Below are 24,750 nucleotides of genomic sequence, written 5' to 3'. Positions count from 1 at the left end.
ACATACATGGACACGTTTATTTATACACACTCATCTGAGTTTTCTTTGATGTTATCTTAATAGTTCTTGGTCTTATTACTTTTCCTTTTACATCCATGGGGAAGTGGAATAAGAATCTTTCCTCCGTAAGCCATGCGTGCTGTAAAAGTCAACTAAAATGCCGGGAACAATGGGCTAGTAACCCCTTTTCCTGTAAAGATTACTAAAAAGAATAAGAAGAAGAAAATTGTCAAAGTGGGAAGTCTGAATGTGCGTGGATGTTGTGCAAATGATAAGAAAGAGACGATTGTGGATGTTATGAATGAGAAGAAACTGGATGTCCTGGCTTTAAGTGAAACAAAGCTGAAGGGGGTGGGAGAGTTTCAATGGAGAGGAATAAATGGGATTAGGTCAGGGGTTTCAAATAGAGTTAGAGCTAAAGAAGGAGTAGCAATAATGTTGAAGGATAAGCTATGGCAGGAAAAGAGGGACTACAAATGTATAAATTCAAGGATTATGTGGAGTAAAATAAAGATTGGATGTGAAAAGTGGGTTATAGTAAGCGTGTATGCACCTGGAGAAGAGAGAAGTGTAGAGGAGAGAGAGAGATTCTGGGAAATGTTGAGTGAATGCGTGGGGAGTTTTGAATCAAGTGTGAGAGTAATGGTGGTTGGGGATTTCAATGCTAAAGTGGGTAAAAATGTTATGGAGGGAGTAGTAGGTAATTTTGGGGTGCCAGGGGTAAATGTAAATGGGGAGCCTTTAATTGAGCTATGTTTAGAAAGAAATTTGGTAATAAGTAATACATATTTTATGAAAAAGAGGATAAATAAATATACAAGGTATGATGTAGCACGTAATGAAAGTAGTTTGTTAGATTATGTATTGGTGGATAAAAGGTTGATGGGTAGGCTCCAGGATGTACATGTTTATAGAGGGGCAACTGATATATCGGATCATTATTTAGTTGTAGCTACAGTTAGAGTAAGAGGTAGATGGGAAAAGAGGAAGGTGGCAACAACAAGTAAGAGGGAGGTGAAAGTGTATAAACTAAGGGAGGAGGAAGTTCGGGCGAGATATAAGCGACTATTGGCAGAAAGGTGGGCTAGTGCAAAGATGAGTAGTGGGGGGGTTGAAGAGGGTTGGAATAGTTTTAAAAATGCAGTATTAGAATGTGGGGCAGAAGTTTGTGGTTATAGGAGGGTGGGGGCAGGAGGAAAGAGGAGTGATTGGTGGAATGATGAAGTAAAGGGTGTGATAAAAGAGAAAAAGGTAGCTTACGAGAGGTTTTTACAAAGCAGAAGTGTTATAAGAAGAGCAGAGTATATGGAGAGTAAAAGAAAGGTGAAGAGAGTGGTGAGAGATTGCAAAAGGAGAGCAGATGAAAGAGTGGGAGAGGCACTGTCAAGAAATTTTAATGAAAATAAGAAAAAATTTTGGAGTGAGTTAAACAAGTTAAGAAAGCCTAGGGAAAGTATGGATTTGTCAGTTAAAAACAGAGTAGGGGAGTTAGTAGATGGGGAGAGGGAGGTATTAGGTAGATGGCGAGAATATTTTGAGGAACTTTTAAATGTTAAGGAAGAAAGGGAGGCGGTAATTTCATGCACTGGCCAGGGAGGTATACCATCTTTTAGGAGTGAAGAAGAGCAGACTGTAAGTGTGGTGGAGGTACGTGAGGCATTACGTAGAATGAAAGGGGGTAAAGCAGCTGGAACTGATGGGATCATGACAGAAATGTTAAAAGCAGGGGGGGATATAGTGTTGGAGTGGTTAGTACTTTTGTTTAATAAATGTATGAAAGAGGGGAAGGTACCTAGGGATTGGCGGAGAGCATGTATAGTCCCTTTATATAAAGGGAAAGGGGACAAAAGAGATTGTAAAAATTATAGAGGAATAAGTTTACTGAGTATACCAGGAAAAGTATACGGTAGGGTTATAATTGAAAGAATTAGAGGTAAGACAGAATGTAGAATTGCGGACGAACAAGGAGGTTTCAGAGTGGGTAGGGGATGTGTAGATCAAGTGTTTACATTGAAGCATATATGTGAACAGTATTTAGATAAAGGTAGGGAAGTTTTTATTGCATTTATGGATTTAGAAAAGGCATATGATAGAGTGGATAGAGGAGCAATGTGGCAGATGTTGCAAGTATATGGAATAGGTGGTAAGTTACTAAATGCTGTAAAGAGCTTTTATGAGGATAGTGAGGCTCAGGTTAGGGTGTGTAGAAAAGAGGGAGAATACTTCCCGGTAAAAGTAGGTCTTAGACAGGGATGTGTAATGTCACCATGGTTGTTTAATATATTTATAGATGGGGTTGTAAAAGAAGTAAATGCTAGGGTGTTCGGGAGAGGGGTGGGATTAAATTATGGGGAATCAAATTCAAAATGGGAATTGACACAGTTACTTTTTGCTGATGATACTGTGCTTATGGGAGATTCTAAAGAAAAATTGCAAAGGTTAGTGGATGAGTTTGAGAATGTGTGTAAAGGTAGAAAGTTGAAAGTGAACATAGAAAAGAGTAAGGTGATGAGGGTATCAAATGATTTAGATAAAGAAAAATTGGATATCAAATTGGGGAGGAGGAGTATGGAAGAAGTGAATGTTTTCAGATACTTGGGAGTTGACGTGTCGGCGGATGGATTTATGAAGGATGAGGTTAATCATAGAATTGATGAGGGAAAAAAGGTGAGTGGTGCGTTGAGGTATATGTGGAGTCAAAAAACGTTATCTATGGAGGCAAAGAAGGGAATGTATGAAAGTATAGTAGTACCAACACTCTTATATGGATGTGAAGCTTGGGTGGTAAATGCAGCAGCGAGGAGACGGTTGGAGGCAGTGGAGATGTCCTGTCTAAGGGCAATGTGTGGTGTAAATATTATGCAGAAAATTCGGAGTGTGGAAATTAGGAGAAGGTGTGGAGTTAATAAAAGCATTAGTCAGAGGGCAGAAGAGGGGTTGTTGAGGTGGTTTGGTCATTTAGAGAGAATGGATCAAAGTAGAATGACATGGAAAGCATATAAATCTATAGGGGAAGGAAAGAGGGGTAGGGGTCGTCCTCGAAAGGGTTGGAAAGAGGGGGTAAAGGAGGTTTTGTGGGTGAGGGGCTTGGACTTCCAGCAAGCGTGCATGAGCGTGTTAGATAGGAGTGAATGGAGACGAATGATACTTGGGACCTGACGATCTGTTGGAGTGTGAGCAGGGTAATATTTAGTGAAGGGATTCAGGGAAACCGGTTATTTTCATATAGTCGGACTTGAGTCCTGGAAATGGGAAGTACAATGCCTGCACTTTAAAGGAGGGGTTTGGGATATTGGCAGTTTGGAGGGATATGTTGTGTATCTCTATACGTATATGCTTCTAAACTGTTATATTCTGAGCACCTCTGCAAAAGCAGTGATAATGTGTGAGTGTGGTGAAAGTGTTGAATGATGATGAAAGTATTTTCTTTTTGGGGATTTTCTTTCTTTTTTTGATTCACCCTGCCTCGGTGGGAGATGACCGACTTGTTGAAAAAAAAAAAAAAAAAAAGTTATATTACTTCTCCATGAGGAAGTGGAACAGAATTCTTCCTCCGTAAGCCATGCATGTTTTAAGAGGCGACTAAAATACTGGGAGCAAGGGGCTAGTAACCCCTTCTCCTGTATATATTACTAAATTTTAAAAAAGAAACTTTTTTTTCTTTCTAGGTCACCCTGCTTCAGTGAGATACAGCCAGTTTGTTGAAAAAAAAAAATTATATTACTAGTCATGGGATGCATTAAATCAATTATGGCCAACCAATGCCAGAGACATGGTTAGTGGTGAAGTATGGGAGGGCATGTAAAAGAAGTTAATTAAAAGTGAATATCAAAAAGAACAAGATGATGAGAGTAACACAGCAGCTAGGCAATGAAATATACTGGATATCAGATTGAAGGGAGTGAATATGTAGGAAGCTAAACCATTTACACTACTTCCACTTACTAATGTAGATAGGGACAGAAAGAATGGTTCATTAAGTGAAAAATACATTAAATGAATCTGATTTTCCACTGAGAAGCAATGTTAAAACTATAGTACAGACATTACTTATGACATACAATGTAGTCAAACTACAAATCTACCAAGGTCAGGGCAGAGGCACTGCCTGATTACTAGTTCTTCTTACACAAAGCAATGACTCACCTCAGGCTCTCCATTAGCAATGTAGTTATAGTAGTTTGTAAGGCCAGTTACATTGGTGAAGTATGGTGGGTATCCTGTTTTGTCTCCATCCATAAGGTCATCAAATACCTGAGAGGTAAAACTGGAAATTATCAAACTGTATTAAAAAGGAAAAGAAACTTCTTCATGGACCAGGGGACATTAACCCCCCAAAACAATCTCCAGGTATATTATTATTATTTTTTTTTTTTAACAAGTCGGCCGTCTCCCACCAAGGCAGGGTGACCCAAAAAAGAAAGAAAATCCCCAAAAAGAAAATACTTTCATCATCATTCAACACTTTCACCACACTCACACATTATCACTGTTTTTGCAGAGGTGCTCAGAATACAACAGTTTAGAAGCATACACATATAAAGATACACAACATATCCCTCCAAACTGCCAATATCACAAACCCCTCCTTTAAAGTGCAGGCATTGTACTTCCCATTTCCAGGACTCAAGTCCGAATATATGAAAATAACCGGTTTTCCTGAATATTATTTTATTATCACACCGGCCGATTCCCACCAAGGCAGGGTGGCCCGAAAAAGAAAAACTTTCACCATCATTCACTCCATCACTGTCTTGCCAGAAGGGTGCCTTACACTACAGTTTTTAAACTGCAACATTAACACCCCTCCTTCAGAGTGCAGGCACTGTACTTCCCATCTCCAGGACTCAAGTCCGGCCTGCCGGTTTCCCTGAATCCCTTCATAAATGTTACTTTGCTCACACTCCAACAGCACGTCAAGTATTAAAAACCATTTGTCTCCATTCACTCCTATCAAACACGCTCACGCATGCCTGCTGGAAGTCCAAGCCCCTCGCACACAAAACCTCCTTTACCCCCTCCCTCCAACCCTTCCTAGGCCGACCCCTACCCCGCCTTCCTTCCACTACAGACTGATACACTCTTGAAGTCATTCTGTTTCGCTCCATTCTCTCTACATGTCCGAACCACCTCAACAACCCTTCCTCAGCCCTCTGGACAACAGTTTTGGTAATCCCGCACCTCCTCCTAACTTCCAAACTACGAATTCTCTGCATTATATTCACACCACACATTGCCCTCAGACATGACATCTCCACTGCCTCCAGCCTTCTCCTCGCTGCAACATTCATCACCCACGCTTCACACCCATATAAGAGCGTTGGTAAAACTATACTCTCATACATTCCCCTCTTTGCCTCCAAGGACAAAGTTCTTTGTCTCCACAGACTCCTAAGTGCACCACTCACTCTTTTTCCCTCATCAATTCTATGATTCACCTCATCTTTCATAGACCCATCCGCTGACACGTCCACTCCCAAATATCTGAATACATTCACCTCCTCCATACTCTCTCCCTCCAATCTGATATTCAATCTTTCATCACCTAATCTTTTTGTTATCCTCATAACCTTACTCTTTCCTGTATTCACTTTTAATTTTCTTCTTTTGCACACCCTACCAAATTCATCCACCAATCTCTGCAACTTCTCTTCAGAATCTCCCAAGAGCACAGTGTCATCAGCAAAGAGCAGCTGTGACAACTCCCACTTTGTGTGTGATTCTTTATCTTTTAACTCCACGCCTCTTGCCAAGACCCTCGCATTTACTTCTCTTACAACCCCATCTATAAATATATTAAACAACCACGGTGACATCACACATCCTTGTCTAAGGCCTACTTTTACTGGGAAAAAATTTCCCTCTTTCCTACATACTCTAACCTGAGCCTCACTATCCTCGTAAAAACTCTTCACTGCTTTCAGTAACCTACCTCCTACACCATACACTTGCAACATCTGCCACATTGCCCCCCTATCCACCCTGTCATACGCCTTTTCCAAATCCATAAATGCCACAAAGACCTCTTTAGCCTTATCCAAATACTGTTCACTTATATGTTTCACTGTAAACACCTGGTCCACACACCCCCTACCTTTCCTAAAGCCTCCTTGTTCATCTGCTATCCTATTCTCCGTCTTACTCTTAATTCTTTCAATTTTAACTCTACCATACACTTTACCAGGTACACTCAACAGACTTATCCCCTGAATCCCTTCACTAAATATTACCCTGCTCACACTCCAACAGATCGTCAGGTCCCAAGTACCATTCGTCTCCGTCTCTCATTTCCTTACATTATAAGCATTAACTCAGCAAATGAAATCATTAAAAAATCAACTTTGAATTCACACACAGGTCTCCAATAAGTTACATAAAATCAGCATTCCACAGAATTTTAAAAAACTGGGGGTACAAGCTCATAAATTTTCAATCATTATCAATGCTACTTGCAGCAAGTCAATATTTCAAAATAATTTTCTAATAAATATAAAATGAAATTCTCAAAAACTGCACACCAGTGAATCAGGTGGGAACACACATTTCAAAGCAGAAAAAAGGTATAGGATTTCCTTCAACTGCATTACAAGTCATGCAAGGCAAATTAAAATTAACAGTATCTATCAATCGATACTCTTTACTTACTAGTTCAAAAACTAGTAAGATGTTCACTGGGGAGTATATGCAGTCTCACAGAGTAAGGAAAGTGTACATGTTAAAAATAAAATAAAATACATAGTTGTTATGCATTAAAATGGTTGTACAGAAATTATTTTATTTTATTTTATTATTTTATTGTTTACCCACTTACTACACAGGAAATGTATGGATATCCAATGTAAATAAATTAAAAATTTTAACTATGCAATTTATCATTTATTAACATTGTTTTACTCTTCACTGGATATTCTAATTTTTCAAAGATAATACGATGAGCTGTTGGAATGTGAGCAGGGTAATATTTTGTGAAGGGATTCTAGGAAACTGGTTAGCTGGACTTGAGTCCTGGAGGTGGGAAGCATAGTGCCTGCACTCTAATGATGGGGGGTTTGGGATATTTGCTGTTTAGAGTGACATCTACACTGTTGCATCTGCGTGCCTCTGGAAAGACAATGATGATGTGAATGATGGTTAAATTTTCTTTTTTGGGTCACCCTACCTCAGTGGGAGAGAGCCAGTGTGCTAAAAAAAAAAAAATATTAATAAGCTATGAATAGTAAAGTTATAAGCACACAAGTGCATAGGGGTGAATTTGGTGGAAAGATAATATTACAAATACACAACCCCAAGACTATGAGCATTAACTTGTTAACCCTTTGAGGGTTTTGGCCGTACTAGTACGGCTTACAACCCAGGGTTTTTGACGTACAGTGGTCCCTCAATAATCGTCCGGCCTGAAAGTCGTCCATTTCGGAAATAGTCCTGTTTTTTCGTCAAAATATTGGCTCGCAAATGGTCCGGTAACTCGCTAATAGTCCTAATAGTTCTTCGTCTTGGACGCGTACTCACGCTCTGAGCCGCCTCGGCCTTTCCTTCCCAGCCAGTGTGCCATTGTTTACCAGTGAGTGACGGTCCCCTCACATGCTCCTACAAAATATTTCATAATATTCCATTGATTTTAGTGCTTGCAAGTGCTAAATAAGCTACCATGGCTCCAAATAAAGCTTCTAGTGCCAGCCCTTTGGTAAAGAATGTGAGAAACACATAATTTATGAAAAAGTTTGTAGAAAAATACAAAGATGGTGGTGGTAGAGTGGAAGCAGTTGCGATAGTGGTTGATGAACAAAAGAAAGGAGGATCACTGCAGCAGGCCTGTTGGCCCATGCTCGACAGGTCCTTTACAATTCATCCCACTAACGAAACATTTTCCCAACCCAGTCCTCAATGCTACCCAAGAAATAAGCTCTGATAACTCTATCCACTGATTTGGGACTTGCAAATGAGTGGATAGAGTTATCAGAGCTTATTTCTTGGGTAGCATTGAGGACTGGGTTGGGAAAATGTTTCGTTAGTGGGATGAATTGTAAAGGACCTGCCGAGCATGGGCCAACAGGATTACTGCAGTGATCCTCCTTTCTTATGTTCATCAACCACTAAAACAACTGCTTCCACTCTACCACCACCATCTTTGTATTTTTCTACAAACTTTTTCATAAATTATGTGTTTCTCACATTCTTTACCAAAGGGCTGGCACTAGAAGCTTTCTTTGGTGGTAGTGATGGTGGTAGAAGGTAGTAGTGATGGTGGTAACAGTTGTAATAGTGGTAGAAGGTCGTAGTGATGGTGGTAGAGGGTTCCTTTAGTGATTCAGCGATTCTACCAACTCCTCCAATGTTGTTGGAGTTATATAGGGCTACAAAAACCACCGCTGCCTCACCACCATTATGGACGGCTTACACTCAGTGGCCCTTATATACCCAACAACACCACAACACAACACCTCTCGTGACATACGTAATGACTTATTTTATTCATTCTAGAGTATATTCCATGTTTCTATGTTATTAATATTGTTTATTATGTCATATTAGTTGATATTAGTGTCATATTCTCCAACAATAAACTTGCCATCCCTCCCTCACAAACAAATAGCCAGTAAAAACATAACAATGGAAGAACACTGCAGGTCTACTGGCCCATACAAGGCAGGTCCTTATCAAAATGACCTCCACCCAAAGCTACCCAAGAATTTACTCCCGTACCCAATGACACAAATCAAACTCAGCTCCTCCAACTCGTATATTTGTCCAATCTCTTCTTGAAGCTACCCAAGGTCCTAGCCTCGATCACCTTACTGGTAAGTGTGATGTTAAATAAGAACTTAAGAAAGTAGGAACACTGGAACAGGCCTGCTGGCCCATACTAGGCCGGTCCTTCACAAATCCAACCCACTAACAGAACAAATGCTACCCAAGCAATAAACTCAGGTGCAAGTCCGACTCAAATCCAACCTCTTTCACTCGTGTATTTATCCAACCTAAATTTGAAACTACCCAAGCCATAGCTTTTAGAACATTGGAAAGGAGGATAGGCCTGTTGGCCCATACTAGGCCGGTCCTTCACAAATCCAACCCACTAACAGAACAAATGCTATCCAAGCAATAAACTCAGGTGCAAGTCCGACTCAAATCCAACCCCTCTATCTCGTGTATTTATAAGAACATAAGAAAGGAGGAACACTGCAGCAGGCCTGTTGGTCCAACCTAAATTTGAAACTACCCAATGTTTTAGCTTCGATCACCCTACTAGGCAGACCGTTCCACTCATCAACTACCCCTATTACCAATGTTCATTTAGGTAAGACACACATGCAACAGTTAGGTATCTTTATTTCGAAACGTTTCACCTACACAGTAGGCTTCTTCAGTCGAGTACAGCAAAGTTGATAGAAGCAGAAGAGACTTGAAGACGATGTAATCAGTCCATCACCCTTGAAGTTTTGAGGTGGTCAGTCCCTCAGTCTGGAGAAGAGTATTGTTCCATTGTCTGAAATAATATTATTCCAGACAATGGAATATTATTATTCCAGACAATGGAATAATATTATTCCAGACAATGGAACAATACTCTTCTCCAGACTGAGGGACTGACCACCTCAAAACTTCAAGGGTGATGGACTGATTACATCGTCTTCAAGTCTCTTCTGCTTCTATCAACTTTGCTGTACTCGACTGAAGAAGCCTACTGTGTAGGCGAAACGTTTCGAAATAAAGATACCTAACTGTTGCATATGTGTCTTACCTAAACAACCTGTCGGTATTTTATACCATTTTATTGTTCACAATGTTCATTTATACATTTTATTAGTGCCCTACAGTCCTTACGGAGGGGGGATTCCCCTTCCAAATAACCTCTCTTCCCTCTCTCCTCCTCCCTGTCTTCCATTCATCAACAACAGCCTTCAATAAAGGTAACTTTCATGTTGAATGTTCATTCTTTTGTGCATGTAAATCTATCTTTTAGGTAAAAAAAAAATTGTTGTTGATACTTCTGGGTGTCTGGAACGAATTAATTGGATTTACATTATTTCTTATGGGGAAAATTGATTCGAAAATCGTCCATTTCGATAATAGTCCCACTTCCAGGAACGGATTATGGACGATTATTGAGGGACCACTGTACTAGTACGCCTAAATTCTAGCGCCCTCAAATCTAGTGGGAGAAAGCTGGTAGGCCTACATATGAAAGAATGGGTCTATGTGGTCAGTGTGCACAGTATAAAAAAAATCCTGCAGCGCACAGTGCATAATGAGAAAAAAAAAAACTTTGACCGTTTTTTTGGAATAAAACAGCGGCTTTGCACTGTATTTTCGTATGGTATTTATTGTTGTATTCTAGTTTTCTTGGTCTCATTTTATAGAATGGACGACATTTTACAGAAATTGAGATGATTTTGACTGGTTTTACAATGAAAAGTACCTTGAAATTGAGCTCAAAGTAGCAGAAATGTTCGATTTTTACCAAAGTTCAAAAGTAAACAAATCATGCCAAGCGTCCAATACACATCAACTGGTGAGTCTAATATTCTTTTGCAAGTACGCCAATATTATTTATATCATTTTTTACACTAATGCATTAGTCTGCATAACAGTAAATCTTCTATTTTTTGTGAGAATAAAAATTCAAACTGGAAAGCAAAAGAATGTAAGAGGGGCCTTGAGATGTGACTAATGAACAGAGGAAATGTCATTTTAGTGCCAGGAATGCCTTTCTTGTTTATTCTGGACCCTATTCAGAAATTGGCACTTTTTGAAATTTGTGTGAAATTGGCAAAATTGCTAAATTCTGACCACTGTACTGGATAGTTGAAATTGATAAATGGGTGATTTCTTGCACTCATTCGATAGAAAAAATGGAGTTCTAGCGAAATATTCATGTTTTTTGTTGACTAGTACAGTGGAATTGGCCGAAAATGGGGCTCAAAGTGGGCAAGATTGCCGATGCGTAAACACGCCGAGACCGCTAACTTCGCGAGAGCATAATTCCGTAAGTTTTCCATCAAATTTCAAATTTTTGGTGTCATTGTGATTGGGAAAAGATTCTCTATCTTTTCATAAGAGAGAATTATTTTTTTTTTTTTAAATTTGGCCGACCCTGAGAACGAGTCTCGGAGAGGGCCTGTCGACCCTCAAAGGGTTAAGTGCACAATCATTAAATTTTGACCAGTTTGTAAAGATGAAAAACAAAGGGATAACACCCTGGCTGTCTGCAAGAGGGAGCTGGAGAGGCACCTGACCAGCCGGGCTGTGGTTCATACGTCAGTTTGCGTGCAGCCAGAATTAACAGCCTGGCTGATCAGGTCCCGATCCACCACGAGGCCTAGTCATGGAGTAGGGTGTGGGGGTGTTGATCCCCGAAACACCCTCCAGGTATACTATAGGTAACAAGTTTGCAGAAATATGGGACTAACCCAACAGGTGAAGAAAGAAAACACACCTGAAAGGCCTTAAGCCACTCCTGTTGATTCATGTAAGAGACTGCCAGGGCACTCTGTTTCTTGAAGTATTTTAGGTCAATATCATCAATTAAACCAATATAATAGAGGAAGTCTCCATAATCCACCATAGAAATTGGATCACAAAAACCATCTCCTATTGCAATTCCTGTGTGACAAGAAATGAATACCTTTATATTAAACCAACAATGTTTTGTTAGCCACCATTTTCTATAAAACCAGCATAAAATATGAACAATAATGAGATTTAAGATCAGTGAATAAAGTTAACTGAGCACTCTTATTTAACCCTTACACTGTCCAAACGTAGATCTACGTTTGCTCACGTAGCTCTCTGAATGTAGATCTACATTTTTTTTTTTTTACATGCTTTCAAATAGAGAAAATCGAAGTCGGAGCGCTATGTGCATAAACATAGATCTACGTTTAAGGGTTAAGGATCTCCTACTATTCATTGGAGTTACTTAGCATCACCACCATCAAGAAAGCCTTCTTGAGGGGACACCCTTCTCTCCTAATATAGAGCTTGCTTCCAATGACTTTGCTTAAATTCTATATATCACTTACATTGAAGACATATTTCCTAAGATCTGATTCATCTGAGTAATTTCAAACCATACTGCCTTTTTTTTTTTATCTCTGACACAGCACTGAACCAGTGGTCTAACAAATACTGGAGTCCTAAGTTAACAAGTTAACACTGCAGTACACTAGCTGGTCTTACCTTTGTGAACAACATTCTGCAAGCTTCTTTGTTCAAATTTATCATATTTGCCAGCTTAGTACATGACGCTGTCATCCTCCTTTTTGTCTGTCTAGTGAAATTTTTTTTTTCCAGCGTGATGATGACTGCCCTGAGATTATTTCCTTCTTGTTTTAGCCTGGGATTCAATTTCAACAGCCACATATTCAGCCATCTTTATCTAACATGTTGCAGTTCCACTATATTCTTATTCTATTTATTACTTTTACAATAGTTTCAAATACTAATGTGAAGTCTAATTTCCTTAGGTGCACTAACAGAATGGGCTAAAAAAAAAAAAAACTAAATTATGCATACACTTGTTACTGCATTCCATCATGACACCAACTCCCTCACTGAAATACCACCCTCAGTTAAATATTCTCTTATCCATTACTCAAGTTACTCCAGTAAATATTTATACAAGAAAAAATATTTAGCAAGTGGAAAACATTTTCCTGAAATAACAAAATGGTTACTTTGTCACATACCTTTCAAGTTTATCTTCAATTTTGCTGCAGGATTCAACTTGTGGATGGTGTATGCCAAGGCTGGAACATACTTCCCTGAAAAGATAAAAATGCAAATTAGCTGTAATAACAATTAGCTTGGACTTCAGGCAAGCGTGCATGAGCGTATTACATAGGAGTGAATGGAGACAAATGTTTCTGGGACCTGATGAGCTGTTGGGGTGTGAGCAGGGTAATATTTAGTGAAAGGATTCAGGGAAACCGGTTATTTTTATATAGCTGGACTCGAGTTCTGGAAATGGGAAGTACAGTGGACCCCCACCATACGATGGCATCACCTTACGTTAAATCCACCATATGATACATTTTCATGCAAAAATTTTGCCTCACCTCACGCAATTCGTCCGAGACACATCCCACGTGTGGCCTGAGTGCGCCTCAGCTGCCTCATGGGTGCCAGTGTTCACAAGCCAGCCAGTGCGGTCACATCCACGCATACAATCGGAACATTTCATATTATCACAGCGTTTTTAGTGATTGTACCTGCAAAATAAATCACCATGGGCCCCAAGAAAGTTTCTAGTACCAACCGTGCGGTAAAAAAGGTGAAAATTACTATGGAAATGAAGAGATAATTGCTAAGTACGAAAGTGGAGTGCGTGTGTTGGAGCTGGCCAGGTTGTATACCAAACCCCAATCAACCATCGCTAATATTGTGGCCAAGAAAATGGCAATCAAGGAAGCTGTTCTTGCAAAAGGTGCAAGTTTGTTTTCGAAACAGAGATCGCAAGTACTCGAAGATGTTGAGAGACTGTTATTGGTGTGGATAAACGAAAAACAGAAAGCAGGAGATACCATCTCTCAGCTGCTGCTGCACCACGGTCAGCTGTTGCTGCACCACGGTCAGCTGTTGCTACACCACCGTCAGCTGTTGCTGAACCACAGTCAGCTGCTGCTGCACCGCAGTCAGCTGCTGCTGCACCGCAGTCAGCTGCTGCTGCACCACAGTCAGCTGTTGCTGAACCACGGTCAGCTGCTGCTGCACCATGGCCAGCTGCTGCTGCACCATGGCCAGCTGCTGCTGCACCATGGTCAGCTGCTGCTGCACCACGGTCAGCTGCTGCTGCACCACAGTCAGCTGCTGCTACACCACCATCAGCTGTTGCTGCACCACGGTCAGCTGTTGCTGCACCAGTCAGGTGTTGCTGAACGACGGTCAGCTGCTGCTGCACCACGGTCAGCTGCTGCTGCACCACGGTCAGCTGCTGCTACACCATGGTCAGCTGCTGCTGCACCACAGTCTGCTGCTGCACCACCATCAGCTGTTTCTGACCAACATGACTCGTCCCGAACCTGTTCGTCTAGCCTGAGTGCCTCAGCTGGACTGCCGTCACTGTTTACAAGCCAGGGTGACCGCTTGCATGCATACATTCGATACATTTTGTATTATTCCATTGTTTATAGTGCTTGTAACTGCTAAATAAGCCACCACGGGAACAAAGAAAGCTTCTAGTGCCAACCCTGTGGTAAAAAGGGTGAGAAATATGTACTATCGTACCATGGTCAGCTGCTGCTGCACCATCAGCTATTGCTGCACCACAGTCAGCTGTTGCTGCACCACGGTCAGCTGTTGCTGCACCACAGTCAGCTGCTGCTGCACCACAGTCAGCTGCTGCTGCACCACCAACAGCTGTTTCTGACCAACATGACTCGTCCCGAACCTGTTCGACTAGCCCGAGCGCCTCAGCTGGACTGCCGTCATTGTTTACAAGCCAGGGTGGCCGCTTGCATGCATACATTCGATACATTTTGTATTATTCCATTGTTTATAGTGCTTGTAACTGCTAAATAAGCCACCATGGGAACAAAGAAAGCTTCTAGTGCCAACCCTGTGGTAAAAAGGGTGAGAAATATGTACTATCGTACCATGGTCAGCTGCAGCTGCACCACCATCTGCTGTTGCTGCACCACAGTCGGCTGTTGCTTCACCATGGTCGGCTGCTGCTGCACCACGGTCAGCTGTTGCTGCACCTTGGTCAGCTGTTGCTGCACCAGTCAGCTGTTGCTGAACCATGGTCAGCTGCTGTTGCACCACAGTCAGCTGCTGCTACACCACTGTCAGCTGTTGTTGCACCATGGTCAGCTGTTGTTGCACCATGGTCAGCTGTTGCTGCACCAGTCAGCTGTTGCTGAACCACGGTCAGCTGCTGTTGCACCACGGTCAGTTGCTGCTGCACCACGGTCAGCTGCTGCTGCAACACGGTCAGCTGCTGCTGCACCATGGTCAGCTGCTGCTGCACCACAGTCAGCTGCTGCTGCACCACAGTCAGCTGCTGCTGCACCACAGTCAGCTGCTTCTACACCAGTGTCAGCTGTTGCTGCACCACGGTCAGCTGTTGCTGCACCAGTCAGCTGTTGCTGCACCATGCTGAGCTGCTGTTGCACCACGGTCAGCTGCTGCTGCACCACAGTCAGCTGCTGTTGCACCACGGTCAGCTGCTGCTGCACCACAGTCAGCTGCTGCTACACCACCATCATCTGTTGCTGCACCACGGTCAGCTGCTGCTGCACCAAAGTCAGCTGTTGCTGCACCACGGTCAGCTGTTGCTGCACCATGGTCAGCTGGTCCTAGTGGCATTAAAAGAAGAAGGGAAGTAACCCAGGAAAAGGACGTGCTACCTAAAGTCCTAATGGAAGGGGATTCCCCTTCTAAACATTAACAACTTCCATACTCTCCCCTCCTCCCATCCCATCAATCATCACCAAATCTTCAATAAAGGTAAGTGTCAGTTTGTGTGTATTAAAATTAACATTTCTTGTGGTAAAAAAAATTTTTTAGTCATACTTTGTGGTGTCTTGCACGGATTAATTTGATTTCCATTATTTCTTATGGGGAAACTTAATTCATCTTACGATAATTTCAGCATACAATGAGCTCTCAGGAACGGATTAATATCGTAAGGTGGGGGTCCACTGTATATATAATATGAAATAAGTTTAAAACACTTGAAATTTTAGAAAGTTTCCAGACATTAGAGAGAGACGCGGAGCTCATGGAGAATGTAAACAAACCGGGTGTGGCGCGGTGACCGTATTAGAAAGTCAGGTGGGAGGAGCCATACTGAGAGTTATGGTCATAATTTGATATGTCTGTATTATTCGAATGCTATAAAGCGAAACGCTGTAAAGCAGGGCCCTACTGTACATACCCCTCTGGGTTTTCTTCCATATTCTTAATAGTTCTTGTTTTTTTTTACTTATCTCCATGGTAAAGTGGAACAATTCTTCCTCCGTAAGCCATGTGTGCTATAAGAGGTGACCAAAATGCTAGGAGCAAGGGGCTAGTAACCCCTTGGTCCTAGCATTTTAGTCGGGGGGGGGGGAGACTACTGTAGATCTTTATCATTACAGCCTCTCCTCAGTGACGTACTCATTTACCGACTCCTCGGACTCATGACAGGCTCTCTGGCTAGTATTCATACCTAAATACGTACTGTATATTAGAGCTGATTTCCTCTATTCTGTTTATTTCAATATACAGTACACTACCACATAAACACTTAAAAATATACCAGAAATGTTACAAATTGTGGAAAGGTGACATTAAAACAAAATCAAAGATGGTTGACACAAACCCACTACCATTATAGTATGCTCCTCGCTTAGTGACAAATTCGTTTACCGACATGGTCTTAGGAACAGAACTGTTAAGTGAGGAGAGGCTGTAATTTGAGATGACTACCTCACCTGCATAAGATTCTCCAGTGACGAAAAAATCATTGTGCTGCAGCTCAGGAAACATTGTGAAGAACTGCACCATGGCAACATAAAGATCTCTGCCAACATCTGTTTCATTTCTAGCATAACCAGTATCATTTCTTGTAAAGCTGAACCCTGGTAAGCAAAGTCAACATTCAGTATCAAATATTGTAACATGCATTTGTTAATTTATAGCCAGAAAATGTAAAAATGTATGTAAAAGTCATCTTAAAAACTACCAAACATACAAGTTTTTCTTATATTAGGATGTTGCTCTACATCTACAGGCCCCTGTTTTAAAATTATTGCCAGAAAGATCCAGCTTCATATCCTTCTCTGTGGGGAAGTGAAAAAGAGCCCTTCCCTTGTAGGACATGTGTGTCAGAAGAGGTGACTAAATTACTAAAACTTTAAAGAAAAACTCTTTTTCAGGTCACCCTGCCTCAGTGGGAGACACCCAGTGTTAAAAAAAAAATGGATCTTGTATGTGCCATATCTCTGCAAAAATTCAAGGATAGTTTACTAGAAAGTATGCCAAACAATTCACAAGACTTCTAAATGAAACAAAGTTAGTAAAGAATTATTTCCTCATGTTCTTTTACTTCTTTAACCCGTAAACTGTCCAAATATAGATATACATTTTCTCGCACAGCGCTCCGAACGTAAATCAATGTTTTATTTTTCTTTCCTTCAAATTTGGCACAATAGGCTCGAGTCGTCTAGACATGAAAGAATGGGTCTGTACACTCAGTGTGCGCAGTATTAAAAAAATCTGGGAGCACTTAGGACCTTGTGGGGGCATCAGTTCAATTGAGAGCCAGCTAGAGCAAATAGCATAGCAAACACAAGGGATTCACTGATGCCATGTCACATTAACACTCCCATTTTAAGAGGAAAGTAAAAATAGGTTAGATAAATACATGAGTGAGTATGGGTGGGTGTGAGTTGGACCTGACTAGCTTGTGCTACTAGGTCTGATGTCATGCTCCTTCCTTCAAAGGATGTGACCTGACTAGGTGGGTCATTGGTTTAAGCAGGGGAAGGGGGGTGGAGGGTGACATGAAACCGGCATTGCATATGCCAGTAGGCCTGCTGCAGTGTTCCTTCTTTCTTATGTTCTTATGTATTTGGCAGGCTGGCTGGCTGGCTGGCTGGCTTGCTTTGGCTGTCTCTGGCTGTCTCTTTGTCTATCTCTATATCCCTGTATCTCTATATCTCTTCATCTCTATATCTCTTCATCTCTATATCTCTTCATCTCTATATCTCTTCATCTCTATATCTCTTCATCTCTATATCTATTCATCTCTATATCTATTCATCTCTATATCTATTCATCTCTATATCTATTCATCTCTATATCTATTCGTCTCTATATCTATTCGTCTCTATATCTATTCGTCTCTATATCTATTCGTCTCTATATCTATTCATCTCTTTAACTCTATATCTACATATCTCTATATCTATATATCTATATATCTCTATATCTCTATATCTATATATCTCTGTATCTATATATCTATATATCTATATATCTCTGTACATCTATATATCTCTGTACATCTATATATCTCTGTACATCTATATATCTCTGTACATCTATATATCTCTGTACATCTATATATCTCTGTACATCTATATATCTCTGTACATCTATATATCTCTGTACATCTATATATCTCTGTACATCTATATATCTCTGTACATCTATATATCTCTGTACATCTATATATCTCTGTACATCTATATATCTCTGTACATCTATATATCTCTGTACATCTATATATCTCTGTACATCTATATATCTCTGTACATCTATATATCTATACATCTCTGTATCTATACATCTCTGTATCTATACATCTCTGTATCTATACATCTCTGTATCTATACATCTCTGTATCTATACATCTCTGTATCTATACATCTCTGTATCTATACATCTCTGTATCTATACATCTCTGTATCTATACATCTCTGTATCTATACATCTCTGTATCTATACATCTCTGTATCTATACATCTCTGTATCTATACATCTCTGTATCTATACATCTCTGTATCTATACATCTCTGTATCTATACATCTCTGTATCTATACATCTCTGTATCTATACATCTCTGTATCTATACATCTCTGTATCTATACATCTCTGTATCTATACATCTCTGTATCTATACATCTCTGCATCTATACATCTCTGCATCTATACATCTCTGCATCTATACATCTCTGTATCTATACATCTCTGCATCTATACATCTCTGCATCTATACATCTCTGCATCTATACATCTCTGCATCTATACATCTCTGCATCTATACATCTCTGCATCTATACATCTCTGCATCTATACATCTCTGCATCTATACATCTCTGCATCTATACATCTCTGTATCTATACATCTCTGTATCTATACATCTCTGTATCTATACATCTCTGTATCACATGTACACGTAAGTACAGTTATTATACATAGTGTAAATTACCTAGGATAACCCAAAAAATTCCAGGCAAAGATAGACAGACAGATAGATAGATAGACAGACAAACATGTTGGTGTATATCAGTGAAAACAAGTAAAGCCAGGATTCCCCCGAGCACCCATTTATCAAATGTCACTGGGCTATCAACAGATGTCGTAACACCCTTCTTCAAGGAGTTTGATATATGTATACTCCAGGCAGACAGATAAGCAGAGACAGGTAGACAAATAGAGAGACAGATAGACAGACAGACATGTTTGTGTGTAACAGTGATAACAAATACAGCGAGGGTTAGATAAATAAACGAGTGAGTGTGGGTGGGTGCGAGTTGGACCTGACTAGCTTGTACTACTAGGTCTGATGTCGTGCTCCTTCCTTCAGTGGATGTGACCTAACTAGGTGGGTCATTGGTCTAAGCTGTGGGGAGGGGGCAGGACATGGACCTGCCTTGCATGGGCCAGTAGGCCTGCTGCAGTGTTCCTTCTTTCTTATGTTCTTATGTATTCAGCAGGCTGGCCAGCTGGCTGGCTTTGACTGGGTTTGGCTGTCTGTCTATATCTCTGCATCTGTCTATATCTCTGTCTATCTGTCTCTCTCGCATGTAAATGTAAGTACAGGTATTATACATAGTGTAAATTACCTAGGATTACCCAAAAATTCCAGGAAAGACAGACAGATAGACACACACAGATAGACAGACAGACAAACATGTTTGTGTGTATCAGTGAAAACAAATAAAGCCAGGGTTCCCCGAGCACCCATTTATCAAATGTCACTGGGCTGTCAACAGATGTCATAACACCCTTCAAGGAGTTTGATATAGTATACTCCTGGCAGACAGAAAGACAGATAAGCAGAGACAGACAGAGAGACATGTTTGTGTGTAACAGTGATAACAAATACAGTGAGGGTTAGCTGGAGCAGTGGGCATTTATCAAATGTCACTGGGCTGTCAACAGTACGTATAGGGATGCCTTTCATAACAACATACTTCAAGGTATATGCCAGGGTATCTAAAACATTGCTGGGACCTATAAATACTTTGTATATATTTCTAGACAATAGTAAATAACCCAGGCAGGTGTAAATGTTCACCTGTCAATGTGATTGTGATTATTTGAGTATAATTTCAGTACCTAATATTAGTGTCAGAACAAAGACTGGTTATGAAATCACAAGAACTATCATAAATTGTAATTATCAAAATATAAAAAAGTATATAAATTAAAATAAAAACGAAAAAAAGGTATATCGGCAACACTTCTGCAAGTGGCAGGAGTTGATGTTGCCGTCAAGTGAGCATCCAGAGCCAACTTCACGGTCTTATATCTCAGTAAGTACTGACTAAAAATTTTTTTTTAATCCTATAACATGTAGAAAAGGTGCTCTTCATTAAAAAACAAACAAACAAAATTTTTTATTTTTCAAAATATTCAGAGGGCCACACGAGTGAACGTAGATTTACGTTTGGACAGTTTAAAGGTTAATAAGACTTGTCTGATATACAGTATTACTAACCTGACTAAGCATCTTACTGTCTTTCATATTTTCCTGATTATCAGAATCCTATTCAGTATGTACTTTCAACTATGCTTGTGGTACTGTAGTCCAGTAAACTCTCCATTTAACAGACCTTGGAAATAGGAAAAAAAAAAATGCTAGGTCAAGGAATTTGGAAACAATGGGTTAAGTCTTTTGGTCACAGAACTGTTCACTGTTACAATCACAACAAAATAATCTTTTCTCTATCCTACACAATTGTCATTACTGTCCACCTGCTCCCCTTAATTAGTCCATTAAATAGAGGGTTTACTGTATTGCTGTTATTATTATTTGAATACTGAATATTCAAGCAAAAGAAACACTAAACCCATGTGGATCAAACACAGTGGACCCTCGACTAACGATATTATTTAATTTCAGACGTCTGTTCGGGCGCCGTTACCGACCGAATTTGTTCCCATAAGGAATACATGTATTTTGAAATAGATTAGTCCGTTTCAGACCCCCAAAAATTCACATACAAAAGCACTTACAAAAATACACTTACATAACTGGTCGAGTTGGGAGCTGATCGTTAGTCAAGGGTCCACTGTACTATGTATGTAGTATCCAGTGTTTATTAACAATCTTAAAAAGTTTATGTAGTTGCCTATCTGAATTACAGCTAATCTTAATATAGCTAAACAAGTCAAACACCTTGTACAGTATTATTATTACAGTAGGGGAGTTAGTAGATGGGGAGATGGAGGTATTAGGTAGATGGCAAGAATATTTTGAGGAACTTTTTAAATGTTAAGGAAGAAACAAAGGCAGTAATTTCATGCACTGGTCAGGGAGGTATACCATCTTTTAGGAGTGAAGAAGAGCAGAATGTAAGTGTGGGGGAGGTACGTGAGGCATTACATAAAATGAAAGGGGGTAAAGCAGCTGGAACTGATGGGATCATGACAGAAATGTTAAAAGCAGGGGGGGATATAGTGTTGGAGTGGTTGGTACTTTTGTTTAATAAATGTATGAAAGGGGGGAAGGTACCTAGGGATTGGCGGAGAGCATGTATAGTCCCTTTATATAAAGGGAAAGGGGACAAAAGAGACTGTAAAAATTATAGAGGAATAAGTTTACTGAGTATACCAGGAAAAGTGTTCGGTAGGGTTATAATTGAAAGAATTAGAGGTAAGACAGAATGTAGGATTGCAGATGAGCAAGGAAGTTTCAGAGTGGGTAGAGGATGTGTAGATCAAGTGTTTACATTGAAGCATATATATGAACAGTATTTAGATAAAGGTAGGGAAGTTTTTATTGCATTTATGGATTTAGAAAAGGCATATGATAGAGTGGATAGAGGAGCAATGTGGCAGATGTTGCAAGTACAGTGGACCCCCGCTTAACGATCACCTCCAAATGCGACCAATTATGTAAGTGTATTTATGTAAGTGCGTTTGTACGTGTATGTTTGGGGGTCTGAAATGGACTAATCTACTTCACAATATTCCTTATGGGAAAAAATTCGGTCAGTACTGGCACCTGAACATACTACTGGAACGAAAAAAGTTCGTTAACCGGGGGTCCACTGTATATGGAATAGGTGGTAAGTTATTAAATGCTGTAAAGTTTTTATGAGGATAGTGAGGCTCAGGTTAGGGTGTGCAGAAGAGAGGGAGACTACTTCCCGGTAAAAGTAGGTCTTAGACAGGGATGTGTAATGTCACCATGGTTGTTTAATATATTTATAGATGGGGTTGTAAAGGAAGTAAATGCTAGGGTGTTCGGGAGAGGGGTGGGATTAAATTTTGGGGAATCAAATTCAAAATGGGAATTGACACAGTTACTTTTTGCTGATGATACTGTGCTTATGGGAGATTCTAAAGAAAAATTGCAAAGGTTAGTGGATGAGTTTGGGAATGTGTGTAAAGGTAGAAAGTTGAAAGTGAACATAGAAAAGAGTAAGGTGATGAGGGTGTCAAATGATTTAGATAAAGAAAAATTGGATATCAAATTGGGGAGGAGGAGTATGGAAGAAGTGAATGTTTTCAGATACTTGGGAGTTGACATGTCGGCAGATGGATTTATGAAGGATGAGGTTAATCATAGAATTGATGAGGGAAAAAAGGTGAGTGGTGCGTTGAGGTATATGTGGAGTCAAAAAACGTTATCTATGGAGGCAAAGAAGGGAATGTATGAAAGTATAGTAGTACCAACACTCTTATATGGGTGTGAAGCTTGGGTGGTAAATGCAGCAGCAAGGAGACGGTTGGAGGCAGTGGAGATGTCCTGTTTAAGGGCAATGTGTGGTGTAAATATTATGCAGAAAATTCGGAGTGTGGAAATTAGGAAAAGGTGTGGAGTTAATAAAAGTATTAGTCAGAGGGCAGAAGAGGGCTTGTTGAGGTGGTTTGGTCATTTAGAGAGAATGGATCAAAGTAGAATGACATGGAAAGCATATAAATCTATAGGGGAAGGAAGGCGGGGTAGGGGTCGTCCTCGAAAGGGTTGGAGAGAGGGGGTAAAGGAGGTTTTGTGGGCAAGGGGCTTGGACTTCCAGCAAGCATGCGTGAGCGTGTTAGGTAGGAGTGAATGGAGACGAATGGTACTTGGGACCTGACGATCTGTTGGAGTGTGAGCAGGGTAATATTTAGTGAAGGGATTCAGGGAAACCGGTTATTTTCATATAATCGGACTCGAGTCCTGGAAATGGGAAGCACAATGCCTGCACTTTAAAGGAGGGGTTTGGGATATTGGCAGTTTGGAGGGATATGTTGTGTATCTTTATATGTGTAGGCTTCTAAACTGTTGTATTCTGAGCACCTCTGCAAAAAACAGTGATAATGTGCGAGTGTGGTGAAAGTGTTGAATGATGATGAAAGTATTTTCTTTTTGGGGATTTTCTTTCTTTTTTGGGTCACCCTGCCTCGGTGGGAGACGGCCGACTTGTTGAAAAAAAAAAAAAATCTTTTATATAGCTGGTGCAATTATCAGATTTACAAATACAAATACTGTACATACAGGTCAACCCCTTAGTTTGGAAGGTTAGATTCCTGGATGTGCTGTTTGTCCTAAAGCAGTGGGAATTTTGAATTTTCAAATTATTTGAAGTTTTTTGGTCATCTCTTTTCTAATGTCTACTCTCATTTGCTTGATATTGACATTTGTGATAAAGATGTGCACATTCTGAAGGAAATCCTCTGGTTAGTTTTCAATTCAGCAGTAGTACACCAAGAAAAAAAGACATTGGGCACCAAGAAAAATGTGAATAACTGAAGCACTCTGGCCTTTAATAAAACACTTAGTACAGTATGATAGTATCACAAATTATTTAATTTGTCTATACATAAATTAATTTTTTTTGTACATTTACTAAAGTCTGTTATAATCTTTAATTCTGTTAGAGGTGTAAATAATATCTGCCAGTCAAACATTACTAAAATAGCCTTATGTGTAGAACAACTAATTCCCATGTCAATCCAAGGTTTTTACCTAACACAGCTGTAACAGTTCATATGCCAACTGTACTCTCAATTAAAATATGTATACTCTTCTTACCTGTGCCTACTGGATTATCAATGTATATAACATTATGATTGGTGTTCCAGGAGAAGTTGCGAGGAACAACGTGCCGAGAGGCATCAATACTGAAAGGTCCGTTCTCATTAAACAAACCAAAGAGAGAGGAGCCACCAGGTCCCCCTTGAAGCCATACTATCACTGGGGCATCAGCTGATCCTGTCTGGGAAACAAATACGGAACTGTATACAGTGGACCCTCGACCAGCGATGGCATCGATTAACAATAAATCTGACTAGCGATACATTTTATTGCAAAAATTTTGCCTCGATTAGCGCTAAAAAACTATTCGTTCCGTCTGAGACGCGTCCACTTCTGGCCAGTGTTTACAAGCCAGCCAGCCACCGCGGTCGCTTCCAAGCATACAATCGGAACATTTCATATTATCACAGCCTTTTTAGTGATTGCACCTGCAAAATAAGTCACCTTGGGCCCCAAGAAAGCTTCTAGTGCCAACCCTACAGCAAAAAGGGTGAGAATTACTATGGATATGAAGAAAGAGATCATTGCTAAGTATGAAAGTGGAGTGCGTGTCTCCGAGCTGGCCAGGCTGTACACAAAACCCCAATCAACCATCGCTACTATTGTGGCCAAGAAAACGGCAATCAAGGAAGCTGTTCTTGCCAAAGGTGCAACTATGTTTTCGAAACTGAGATCGCAAGTGATAGAAGATGTTGAGAGACTGTTACTGGTATGGATAAAAGAAAAACAGATAGCAAGAGATAGCATCTCTCAAGCGATCATATGTGAAAAGGCTAGGAAGTTGCATGA

At 40.3% G+C, this 24,750-nt stretch overlaps 1 protein-coding gene across 3 annotated transcripts in view; it reads right to left on the bottom strand.

The window, feature by feature from the left end:
* The window catches only part of LOC128693916 (probable serine carboxypeptidase CPVL), an 80,477-nt gene that overhangs the window by 18,455 nt on the left and 37,272 nt on the right, over positions 1-24,750 (bottom strand). For all 3 annotated transcript variants that reach the window (XM_070090830.1, XM_070090829.1, XM_053783807.2), the window contains exons 4-8: positions 23,959-24,142; positions 16,416-16,562; positions 12,690-12,764; positions 11,438-11,604; positions 4,147-4,254 (exon numbers count right to left, since the gene is read on the bottom strand). In XM_070090830.1, coding sequence (XP_069946931.1) covers positions 4,147-4,254; positions 11,438-11,604; positions 12,690-12,764; positions 16,416-16,562; positions 23,959-24,142 — 681 coding nt within the window. The remainder of the gene's footprint in view (positions 1-4,146; positions 4,255-11,437; positions 11,605-12,689; positions 12,765-16,415; positions 16,563-23,958; positions 24,143-24,750) is intronic.

Source organism: Cherax quadricarinatus, chromosome 33, assembly GCF_038502225.1.
Source record: "Cherax quadricarinatus isolate ZL_2023a chromosome 33, ASM3850222v1, whole genome shotgun sequence".
Classification (NCBI taxonomy): domain Eukaryota; kingdom Metazoa; phylum Arthropoda; class Malacostraca; order Decapoda; family Parastacidae; genus Cherax; species Cherax quadricarinatus.
The sequence above is the reverse complement of the archived record's forward strand: the minus strand, read 5'-3'. Positions and strand labels throughout refer to the sequence as shown.